Source organism: Equus przewalskii, chromosome 17 (assembly GCF_037783145.1).
Source record: "Equus przewalskii isolate Varuska chromosome 17, EquPr2, whole genome shotgun sequence".
Taxonomy (NCBI): domain Eukaryota; kingdom Metazoa; phylum Chordata; class Mammalia; order Perissodactyla; family Equidae; genus Equus; species Equus przewalskii.
Window position 1 is genome coordinate 49,888,768 of NC_091847.1, and position 13,143 is coordinate 49,901,910.

Genomic DNA, 13,143 nt, shown 5'->3' on the forward strand with positions numbered 1-13,143 from the left:
CTCTTTTATGGTGAGAATTATCTGTTTGTATCTATTCAGTTTTGTGTCATCTTTGAAGAATCATGAAGATTTAACAAACTAAAGTTTTATAATAAAGAGGCAAGATGTTAACATGGTAAGAAATCTTGCTCTAGGACTCCAAAAGCTGTGCTTCAGTTCTGGTACCACTCCTTACTAGTTATGTGGCCTAACCGAGATTTTCTTTTCTCCAAGTTTGTTTCCTCCTCTAAAACTGGGATAAAAATGCCTATTCTACCTCAGATGGTTGTCACTAGCAAGGAAAAGCCTGGAAAGTATGGTAGAACTGCCTCTGATAAAATAGCATAAATGGTTAGGGTATGATCCTTTTGGCAATTACAATTTTACACAAAGAGTTGCTATTTTTTGTTTTAAATTGCTACTCTTTCTCCCACTTTCTGGTAATCTAATCATCACTGTTTGAAGCTTGAGTCAAGCATTGTAAAACTATTTCTTGAAAGAATTTAAATTATCACAGGAATCACCGCAGACTGCATTGTATATGTAAAAAGCAAGAGAATACTCTTTGAGTCTTAAGAAAGAATGATGGTAATAGCAGCTTATTATACATGGTATTACAGTGTACTGAGCACGGTTCTAAGTGCTTTATATATGTGAACTCATTTACTCCTCACAACCACTCTGTATGGTAGCTACTATTATCCTTATTTTCAGATGAGGAACCTGAGACACAGGTAGTAAATGGCAGTCGACATTTGAATTCAAAGTATCTGGTTCCAAAATCTGAGTTCTTAACTGGTATATTGCATTGGCTTTCTTATAGCAGTCATATGTGAGAATATAGTCAATGATATTGTAATAACTTCGTATGGTGACAGATGATTACTAGACTTATTGTGATCACCTCACAATGCATGTGTCAAATCACTATATTGTACACCTGAAACTAATATAATATTGTATGTCAACTATACTTTAAAAAACAAAAAGTCATGTGTATGTATGTAGGTAATCTATATCCCTAGTATTTTAAATGAGTGACAATTTCCAGGTGAAAATCACACATTTTGGTCCTAACTAAAAATAACTCTTCTAAGTTCTCCTCTGGCCCTGTGCAAATTTTTGAAGTTGGTTTATACACATTTAGTCAAATCTTTCCCATTCAAAAATTAAAGAATTCCCAGGGGAGAAATCCTCAAAAATCAACAGATAAAGTATATAAATTCTAAAACTGTTGCAGAATTCCTGAAATTCAGGAATGAGAATTCTAATAGTATGACTTATAAACTAGATGCTAAATGCACTCCCCCCCCCCCCCCGCTTTTTCTCCCCAAATCCCCCCAGTACATAGTTGTATATTTTAGTTGTGGGTCCTTCTAGATGTGGCATGTGGGATGCCACCTCAGCATGGCCTGATGAGCGGTGCCATATTCACACCCAGGATCCAAACCAGCGAAACCCTGGGCCGCTGAAACAGAGCACGTGAACTTAACCCCTCAGCCACAGGGCTGGCCCCTAAACGCACTTTTTGAATTAGATTAAGCCTACAGAACATTAAAGTTTAGTATATTTGGGAGGGAAATTATCACCTAACACGTCAAAATTTAAAGTGGGATTAGAGAAAGATCTGCCAATGTGATTTTAAAGGTATAAATAAGACTGTCTTTTTTCACACACAAATCCAACAGCAATGTAATTAAATTCTACAGTAAACTAACAATCTAAAAGGACAGCAGAGTCTGCACTGCCACTAAAACATAGCTAATAACATCTGATGATAATCAACATTATTGCATTTAATAAGTAACGATGAACAGCAAAACAAACAATATACTCTTAAAATGTTTCACTGAAGCTCTCCACCACTTTGGCTTCATGTAATGAGGTATCTGTAAAAGTATTTGTTCACATTTTATGTCCCTTTAACCGGAAAGAGTTCTGTTTTTTAGGAGAAGGGGATGGCAGCCAGTAAGGAAAAAAATAGACCGAGACTTTATTTTTGAAAAACAACCAAGTATCTACCCAACTCCCCGACTTACAGATTATTAGGATGATTTCTACCCTTACTTCCTCTCAACATGCACACACTATAGCTAATTCACATCGAAGAAACTTTAAAATTATATGCAAAAACTGTACATTTTACCTTGCATCAGTGCTGACTCTCAAAGGGAGAAGACCTTGGCTACTGTCTTAGGGATACAAGACATGCTTTAATTCTGAAGACAAAATTCAAGAGACCAGAAAACAATTTAAGCTTCAAAGGATATTAGAGCCAAAGATCGCCAGAACAACTGAAATTATTTAGTGAAAGACACCGATTTCCCACGTGAAGATAACAGTAAATTATTCAATTTGGCTCAGCTGGCCATCTTGTACTTGCTGGGTAACTGACATAGTACCCTAAACCTATAGCTTTTGTTTGGAAAACTTTAAGATGAAGAGACAGTCTATGAGTTAATTCATCTCCAATACATCTTTGATTCTAAATGATTACCAAACCCAGGTCAGGGAAGCAGTTTTATGGCTTGTTTTCCTCCTTTCCTACATTTTGACAGCAGCAGTCATTTTCATTCATTTGAAATTAATATGGTAAAGCAGTGATCTAGGCTAGGTCTATACTAATTCAACTTCATGTGAGATGTACAGTCCACTTAATCTCTCACCAAAATTTTAAGCAAAACTGGGCATTTTCTTTTAATTCAGGACTTCAAATAATAGTTACTATATGAACATAGCACTTTATGATTTGGAAAGATAAAAACCCAAAACAACAAAACTGAAAAATTTTCGGGCAGCACCTAAAGCACTCAATCAATGCTAACATTTCATTACTGTGTCAATATTTTTTTTATAGGATTTCTATCTTAATCTACAGAGGAGCAGGTATAGCCCTTACGCCATTCCTGATAGTGCTAAGTGTTACTTACCTAGGATTAGCCTTGATAATGGTTATTAGGTTTACTTTAACAGCTTGAAACACTTTATACTTGTCTTGAAGTATACTTAAAGGATTTATTCAGCTGATTCTTAAGTAAAGGAGCCAAATCAGTCAATACCCTAAATCTTGAAAGCTCCCTTCGAATGTAATTTTCATAGTCTTTAAATTTTAACTGTCATTGTTTATTACTGTTTTGGCTACATTCTCTACAATTTCAGCAGCATCTTAAAGAGACAATGTGTCTATATACAACGAAGAAACAAAATGGCTTGCAACATCAGAAATAAGAGCCACAGTTTAACTGTACAATATTAAGGAGAATCTGTTGTAAGTTATAGCCTCCTTTTCGGCAACATGGACAACTTACATGTAAGTATCAGCATTATGAATGTGACAATAAAGAAATAATCTTACAGGAGTGAAATACAGCATCCTGAAAAATAATGGTTTCTACCATACAAGGCAATTAGAAAATGTTCACATTTTAACAAATCTGTACAAACCACAAGAAACTTGTTTATGGGACCATCATCCCATCTTGCTGATAAGAACCTTCTAGAAATGTAGAATAACCATGAACAGTTTATAAATCTAGTATCTATGTGCTCCACAGCCCTAGAACCCAAGAAACTGATTTAGAGAACTCTACAAGTCCAACATGGATCAGTTTTACATGCCTTGATTGTTAATGAATGTCCGCTTTTAATATCACTCTATGATGTACAGTCGACTTGCACCTTTAAGGAGGTCATTCGATTTTTTAGCAAAGAAGCAACATCATTTAGCAGCAATTAAAGCGCCTTCAAGAAGACTTAAAAAAAATACAATATCCAATTAGAAAAGCCCTATTTTTAAACATTTGTACAAGAATAAGCTGCTGAAACTTGGTAATTGAAATACGACATCTGTACAACAATTTACAATAGAGCTAGAAGGGAATTTATCATTATCCTGCATAGAACTGGTCTGCATTTGGTTACATACTGTCACTTGTTTTAATGAACAAGGCCTGGTAATAAAAGAAAAATATCTGTTAATTGTAACATGTTGAAAACACTGGAGATATTACAATTTAGTGAATTCAACTGATTTCAAAACAAGCAGCTCATTTTGTCAAGGGTGTAAAGTATCTGAGCTCTCCCTTTAACATAACCAGTGAAAAAAACGGACATGATTTCGAGGTACAACTTGGTAAAAGCCAGAACAAGCAAATGACAAAGTCTAACTTTGTCCAGAGTCTAACTCTCACATTCTATTACTATAAAACACAACTGTCACTGTCATTCAGTTCTTACTTTGGTTTCAGCAGGTAACTGCCGAATGCTGAAGAATGTATCCAGGCACTATAGTTCTTGTGTGAGAAATATGTCTCATATTTTTTTCATGTGTTTTTAAATAATGAAAAACTACCCTTCATATTAGAACTCTCTAGTAACAACCAAATGTATTTAAGTATTATAAACGTTATTTACAGTGTTCCCCCAAACAAACAAAAAACCATTTTTCTTCTATCTTAACATGGTACTCCTGTTTCTGTGCAACAGGCCGTCATCCTTCACTGCTCCAGGTTATAGTCAGAAGTGTACATTTATTCATTGTCCATGATCCAGTCTCATACAAATGACGCTATGAAGAACTTCATCACAGTTCTCAACCATGTCCTGTGTAAAAAAGAAAACAACAAAAACACTCAAATGCTCTCAAACTCAAGTGTGCATCTGGAAGCAATTCAAAGATATCATGCCAGTTTTGGAGGGAAGTCAGTAAGTAATTATGCTTGAAGAAGGGGGTGTAGGGGATGCTGTCAGCCCAGCCATGTGTAAGTTTCCTGAAGAATTTGATCTTCTCATGTGCGGGAGAAGGTATGGGTCATTTGCCAGTTGGTGCACATCAAATCGATCTTCTTTTCGGTATGCCAAACAGCGTCTTATAAAGGCCTTTAAAAAAAAAAAAAAAAGTCATCTAAGGCCCCCTTTTAAATATCAATCAACTGAACCCTTTAGAAGGATGGACAAAGTTAAGACAATAAATAGATTTCATTTTATTAGAGGTTCAAGCCTTAAAAAATGTTTTTCTGCAGCAAGAAAATTCTCATTCCAAATTCAACTTTTAACTCATAGCCCCTAGTGGTTCACTTTATAGTCTAACTTTTTTTTTTCCCATCACTGTACAAATGTGCCCTTGTACCCTTTTCGCCCACCCCCTCTGGTAACCCAATCTATTCCCTGTGTCTAAGCATTTGTTTGTTGTTTTTTTAATCTTCTCCATATGAGTGAAATCATACTGTATTTGGCTTTCTCTGTTTAACTTATTTCTCTCAGCATAATACCCTTAAGATCCATCCATGTTGTCACAAATGGCAAGATTTCATCCTTTTATGGCTGAATAGTATTTCATCATATATATACACACCACATCATCTTTTATATTTATTTATTTATTTGAGGTCATACAGGTTTACAACATATAAATTTCAGGTGTACATCATTTTTCAACTTCTGTAGATTGCATTACGTTCACCAGCAAAAGTCTAGTTGGCATCCATCACCATACACATGTGCCCCTTTGCCCTTCCCCCTGCCCCCTTGCCTTCTGGTTCCCACCAATCTGTTCTCCATATTAATGTGTTTATCTTCCACATGAGTGAAGTCATACAATAATTGTCTTTCTCCATCTGACTTACTTTGCTTTGCACAATACCCTCAAGGTCCACCCACGTTGTCACAAATGGCATGATACGTCTTTTTTTATGGCTGAGTAGTAGTCCATTATATACTTCCTTATCCATTCATCCACTGATGGGCACTTAGGTTGTTTACAAGTCTTGGCTATTGTGAATAATGCTGCAGTGAACATGAGGGTGCATGTATCTTTTCAAATTCCTGTTTCCATGTTCTTTGGATACATATCCAGAAGTGGAATAGCTAGATCTTATGGTGTTTTCTATTCTTAATTTTTTGAGAAATCTCCATACTGTTTTCCATAGTGGCTTCACCAGTTTACATTCCCACAGCAGTGTTTGAGGGTTCCTTTTTCTCCACATCCTTACCAACACTTGTTATTTCTTGTCTTTTTAATAACAGCCATTCTGACAGGCATGATATGGTATCTCACTCTGGTTTTGATTTGCATTTCTCTAATAATTAGTGATGTTGAGTATCTCTTCATGTGCCTGTTGGCCATCTGTGTATTTTCTTTGGAAAAATGTCTGTTTACATCCTCTGCCCAGTTTTTAATCGGCTTTTTTTGTTGTTGAGTTGTATGAGTCCTTTACATATTTTGGATATTAACCCCTTATCAGATATATGACTTGCAAATATTTTCTCCCAATTGGTAGGTTGTCTTTTCATTTTGTTGATGGTTTGCTTTGCCATGGAGAAGCTTTTTAGTTTGATGTAGTCCCATTTGTTTATTTTTTCTTTTGTTTCCCTTGCCTGAGGAGACACAGTATTCAATAAGATATTGCTAAGATTGACATCAAAGAGTGTGCTATGTTTTCTTCCAGGAGTTTTATGGATTCAGGTCCCACATTCAAGTCTTTAATCCACTTTGAGTTATTTTTTGTGTATGGTCTAATATAATGGTTAACTTTCATTCTTTTGCATATATAGTCTAAATTATTTTTGCTACCATTTAAACTTACTGCTGGAAAGCTGCATTCTTTCTTTAAGTGCAATAAAATATACATAATATAAAAAGTAGCATTTTAATCCTTTTGGAGTGTACAATTCCGTGACATTAAGTACATTCACAGTGTTGTGCAACATCACCATTATCCATCTTCAGAACTTTTTCATCATTCAAAACTGAAATTCTGTACCCATTAAACAATAACTCCCCAATCCTCCTTCCCCCAAGCATTGGCAACCACTATTCTATGCTCTTTACCATCTGACTATTCTAGATACCTTATAGTGGAAACATACAATATTTATTTGTCCTTGTGTGTTGCTTATTTCATTCAGCATAAGAGTCATCCGTTGTAGCATGCATGAGAATTTTGTTCATTTTTAAGGCTGAATAGTATTCCACTGCATGTATATGCCACATTTTGTTTATCCATTTATCTGTTGATTGACATGTTTTAGTTTTTTCTACCTTTTAGCTATTGTGAATAATGCTGTTATGAATGATCTGTGTGAGTCCCTGCTTTCATGTTTTTTGGGGTATTTACCTAGAAGTGGAATTGCTGGATCATATGGTATTTTTTTTTTTTGCAGTATAATTGACATATAACATTGTATTCGTTTCAGGTGTACAACATGATTCAACATTTGTATATACTGTGAAATTATCATCACAATAAATCTAGTTAATATTACAAATTAGCACAAATTTTTTTCTTGTGATGAGAACTTTTAAGATCTTTTCTCTCAGCAACTTTTAAATATACAATACAGTATTATTAACTATAGTCATCATACTGTACATTATATCCCCAGGACATTCTATAATTGGAAATTTGTATCCTTTGACCCCCTTCATCCAAACCAACCCCACTCCCCCCCACCTCTGGCAACCACCAATGTGTTCTCTATATCCATGAGCTCTTTTTTATTTTTTTAAAGATCTGACATATAAGATCATACGGTATGTCTATTTCTGACTTAATTCACTTAGCATAACGCCCTTAAGCTCCATCCATGCTGTTGCAAATGGCAAGATTTCCTTCTTTTTAATGGCTAATATTCCATTGTATATATATACACCACAGTTTCTTTATCCACTTATCCATTGATGGACAACTTAGGTTGCTTCCATGCCTTGGCAGTTGTAAATAATGCTACAATTAACATGGGGTGCATGTTTCTTTTTGAGTTAGTGTTTTCCTTTTCTTCAGATAAATACCCAGCAGCAGAATTGCCAGATCATATGATATTTCTAGTTTTAATTTTTTGAGGAACCTTATTGTTTTCCAAATTACATTCCTACCAACAGTGCCCAAGTGTTCCCTTTTCTCCACATCCTCTCCAACATTTCTTGTCTTTCTGATGACAGCCATTCTAACAGATATGAGGTGATAATTCATTGTGGTTTTGATTTGCATTTTCCTGATTTACCAGTGATGTTGAGCATCTTTTCATGCACCTGTTAGCCATGTGAATGTCTTCCTCGGAAAAATGTCTATTAAATTTTCTGCCTATTTTTAAATTGGACTTTTTGTTGTTGTTGAGTTGTATGAGTTCTTTATATATTTTGGATATTAAGCCCTCATCAGATATATGGTTTGCAAATATTCTCTCCCATTCAGTAGGATGCCTTTTCATTTTGATGGTTTCCTTTGCTGTGCAAGCAGCTTTTTCATTTGATGCAATCCCACTTATTTTTGCTTTTGTTGCCTTTGCTATTAGTGTCAAATCCAAATAATCCTCTCCAAGACTCACGTCAAGAGCTTAACTGTCTACATTTCTTCTAGAAGGTTTATGGTTTTAGGTATTATGTTCAAGACTTTCATCCATTTTGAGTTAATTTTTGTGTATGGTCTAAGATAGTGGTCCAGTTTCATTCTTTTGCATGTGGCTGTCCAGTTTTCCCAGCACCATTTATTGAAGATACTGCCTTTCTCCATTGTATATTCATGCGCCCTTTGTTGTAAATTAATCACTCATACCTGTGTGGATTTATTTCTGTGCTCTCTATTCTCTTCCATAGATCTATGTGTCTGTTTTTATGCCAATACCATACTGTTTTGATTACTACAGCTATGAAATATAGTTTGAAATCAAGAAGCATAATGCCTCCACCTTTGTTTTTCTTTCTCAAGATTGCTTTGGCTATTCATGGTCTTCTGTGGTTCCACAGAAATTTTAGGATTGTTTGTCCTATTTCTGTGAAAAAAGCCATTGGAATTTTGATAGGATTGCATTGAATCTGTGGATTGCTTTGGGTAGTATGGACTTTTTAACAATATTAATTTTACCAATCCATGAGCATAGAATATCTTTCCATTTGAGTCTTTTTTTTTTTTTTTTTTTTTTTGCTGAGAAGACTAGCCCTGGGCTAACATCTGTGCCAATCTTCCTCTATTTTATATATTTTATATGTGCCACAGCATGGCTGATCAGTGGTGTAGGTCCACGCCCAGGATCTCAACCGGGGCCACCGAAGCAAACCACGCTGAACTTAACCACTAAGCCATGGTGCTGGCCCCTCCGTTTGTGTCTTTTATCAATGTCTTATAGTTTTCAGTATACAGGTCTTTCATCTCCTTGGTTAAATTTATTTGTAGGTATTTTATTCTTTTTGATGAAACTGTAAATGGGTTATTTTATTTTCTCTCATAAGTTTATTAATGTAGAGAAATACAACAGATTTTTGTATATTGATTTTGTATCCTGCAACTGTACTGAATTCGTTCATTAGTTCTAACAGTTTTTTTGTAGAGTCTTTAGGGTTTTCTACATATAATAGCATGTTATCTGCAAATAGTGACAGTTTTAATTCTTCCTTTCTGATTTGGATTCCTTTTATTTCCTTTTCTTGCCTAATTGCTCTGGCTAGGATTTCCAGTACCATGCTGAATGTGGAAAGCTGAATTTCTTAGAAAATTCTGGAGACTTTTTTTCTTCTAGAATTTTTCTTCTGCTAAAACAATCCTCTCACTCTCCTTCCATTTTATTATCAGCATAGTTTGGCCAGAGGTAATTATGCCATTTTTGGCCATAATATTTTTTTCCTGTTGAGCATAAAGACTTTCTTTAGATGAAAGGAATACTGAAGTGACACTTCTATTGGTGTTTTCATTTCCTAGGTTAACACTGTGTATCAGGACACTTTTGAAAAACCTAAATAATGGAATAATGGAATATAATAATGACTGTTTTTTTTTACTGAGTTCATAAATAGTTTACATCAATGTGAGATTTCAGTTGCACATTATTTCTTGTCTGTTACCACATAGGTTCCCCCCCACCACTCTTCCCCTGGTAACCAGTGAACTGTTTTCTTTGTCCACGTATTTGTTTATATTCCACATATGAGTGAAATCATCTGGTGTTTGTCTTTCTCAGACTGGCTTATTTTGCTTAGCATAATTCTCACCAGGTCCTTCAATGTTATTGCAAATGGGATGAATTTGTCATTTTATGGCTGAGTAGTATTCCATTGTATATATGTACCACATCATCTTTATCCAGTCATCAGTCAATGGGCACTTGGATTGTTTCCGTGTCTTAGCTATTGTGAATAGTGCTGCAATGAACATGGGGGGACATATGTTATTTGGGATTGTTGATTTCAAGTTGTTTGGGTAGATACCCAGTAGTGGGATAGCTGGGTCATATAGTATTTCCATTTTTCCTTTTTTGAGGAGTCTCCATACTGTTTTCCATAGTGGCTGCACCAGTTTGCATTCCCACCAGCAGTGTATGATGGTTCCCTTTTCTCCACACCCTCTCCAACATTTGTTATTTTTAGTCTTAGTGATTATAGCCATTTTAACAGGCTGAAGGTGATTATCTTAGTGTGGTTTTGATTTGCATTTCCCTGATGATTAGTGACATTGAACATCTTTTCATGTGTTTGTTGGCCATCTGTACATCTTGTTTTGAAAAATCTCTGTTCATATCCTCTGCCCATTTTTTGATTGGGTTGTTTGTTTTTTATTGTTCAGTTGTGTGAGTTCCTTATATATTATGGAGATTAGCCCCTTGTCAGATATATGATTTGCAAACATTTTCTCCCAATTGGTGGGTTGTCTCTTTGTTTTGATTCTAGTTTCTTTTGCCTTGCAGAAGCTCTTTAGTCTGACGAACTCCCATTTGTTTTTCTTTTGTTTCCCTTGTCTGAGAAGACATGGTATTCGAAAAGATCCTTTTTAGTTTGACGTCAAAGAGTGTACTACTGATGTTATCTTCCAGGAGTTTTATAGTTTCAGGACATATCTTCAAGTCTTTGATCCATTTTGAGTTTATTTTTGTGTAAGGCGTGAGATAGTGGTCTACCTTCATTCTTTTGCATGTGGCTGTCCAGTTTTCCCAACACCATTTATGGAAGAGACTATCTTTTCTACTGTATCTTCTTGGCACCTTTGTTGAAGATCAGCTGTCCGTAGATCACTATCTTTTTTCCTTCTCAAACTGGCTTTATATATTCTATCCTTGAGAATAGCTTCTTACGTTATACTTCAATAAAGATTTTTTATATTTTTTAAAAAGGTCACAAATCATAAGTGTACAACACAAAGTGAATATATCTATTTAATTCAAGAAAAAGAACTTTACCAGAACCTGCTAAGTCTCTTCATGCCGCCTTCCAGGCACTGGCTCTGCCCCCAGCCTACCTGGGTAACCTCTATCCTGACTTCTAATGCCATAGTTGAGTTTTTATTATTTCTTTACATAAATGGAATGATAGATTATTTTCTCCTTTGCCTGGTTTCTTTCATCTAATATTATATGTGAGAGATTCATACATTTTTTGCAAAAGATAAAACATTCTTAAGGGATAATTGTTTCCCTTTCTTATTGCTCACACTAGAAATAACCTTAGCTTATCTTGAAATTCTTAATTGCCACATAAATTCACGAATTAAAGTATCTGTAGGAAAACTAAGATATATAACTTTAAGTCAAAGTTTAACCATATTAAGAAGTAACTCTTGCATTTTCTTTGCTCTGATATTTATTAAAAGTAATTTTTTTCTCTAAAAACAAACTAGCTCTTCCCATTATCATACCATGGTTAGCTTACTCACATTCATCAGAAGTCTTTCTGATCCCATAGGTTTTATCTTTTTAAGTCTTTAATAAATAAAAAAAGTTTCAGAGACCACTCTGAAAATGATTAAGATGGAGGAAAGAAATTCAAGAGTGACTGATATGTTGAAGACAGAGTGTGAGAGGATGAAAAGTACCAACAGCAAGGTTAAAAAGTCTGTGAGGAGTAATGTACTTAAGATGCCCACACAAGGTCAACGGAGGTACTTGGTGAAGGAGGACAAGAGGTTAGAAAAACCAACAATGTGACCTTCCCCAGATTCCAAAACAGTGATTGTGGCACCTATAAAGAGCCTAGGCTCGAACCAGAGATGCCTAAATGGGACTTCTTTTTGGCACACTACACTAATTCCTGGTCATTTTTGTCAGTATTAAGAAAAAAAAAGGATCTTGCATTGACTAAATTTAGTTTCTGTTCTCACTGATGCTGTAGATAGAAAGGGAAGACAAAATTTAGACGCTAGTTACTATCAAAATCTTTTTAAAGGAGTCATATTTACCTCTTGAAAATAATTGTGCTTTAAAGAAAGGATATGTTATCTTTTTAATTGTCAAAATCTTCTAAAAATCATTCAAACAACTTGCAAAAAACCAATAAAGATGTTACAGAAAATGAAATAGAGGACAGTTCCAATAAATACTGAGATTAACAAAAAGCAGTACATTTTCAATTCAAAGGCCACTATGACCTCGATCAGGGGCAAGATCCAGCAGTGCGTATCTATACTCTGAGAGTATAGAAACTATATAATGCCTGTTTATGAATTATTCTTATGGCCTATTCATACCAGAGAAAACGGGAACTTCATGTGCTTTTTACGAATTTCACAGGGTTTAAAAAAAGAGAAGACTCCAATGGGGGAGTCACAGAAAAATGAGCTTTGTGATGAGTATAAAAAAACAAGAGTAAAAATACAAATGTGAAAGGCCAACAGGATGAAGGGAAGATATTAAATACCATAAAAGTTTTGCTATTTCATGTTATTACACAGACATTTATAAATTAGAACTACAGGAAGCTGTCTGTTATAGATTCACAGACTGCTACACATAGCAGAGCAGACGATGAGGTCAGGCTTTCTCAAGAGCTAGTGCAGCACAGCATAATGGACAAAGGTGTGCATTCTGGAGTCTAGGAGAAGCGGATATGTTGAGCCACAGCTCTGCCATTTTATTAGCTGGTCTGATTCTGGACAAGGTACTTTTGCTATGGCTTGCCTGGTTTCCTACTTTATAAAATGGGAATAACAAAAATACCTATATTTAAAAAGTTTAAAAAGATAACATATAAAAAGTATGAACACAATGTCTAGCACATAATAAGCATTAAATAAATGGCAGTTATTACTACTTTTATTATTTCTTACACACTTAAATATCTCAGTATTAACATAAGCTGATATGTAAAACATAAAGGTAACAACAGGCCCAGATCTTGTGATTTTCCCTAATTTTCAAAGCAAGTTGGTACAAACAAAGAACCAGGGACCATATTTGGGTCCTTAA

At 35.1% G+C, this 13,143-nt stretch overlaps 1 protein-coding gene across 2 annotated transcripts in view; it reads right to left on the minus strand.

Annotated features, from left to right (window-relative positions):
• Positions 1 to 1,948: 1,948 nt before the first annotated feature.
• The window catches only part of TLK1 (tousled like kinase 1), a 144,109-nt gene continuing 132,914 nt past the window's right edge, over positions 1,949 to 13,143 (minus strand). For both annotated transcript variants that reach the window (XM_070580127.1, XM_070580126.1), the window contains one exon: positions 1,949 to 4,857. In XM_070580127.1, the coding sequence (XP_070436228.1) occupies positions 4,681 to 4,857 (177 nt within the window). In that variant the 3' untranslated portion in view covers positions 1,949 to 4,680. The remainder of the gene's footprint in view (positions 4,858 to 13,143) is intronic.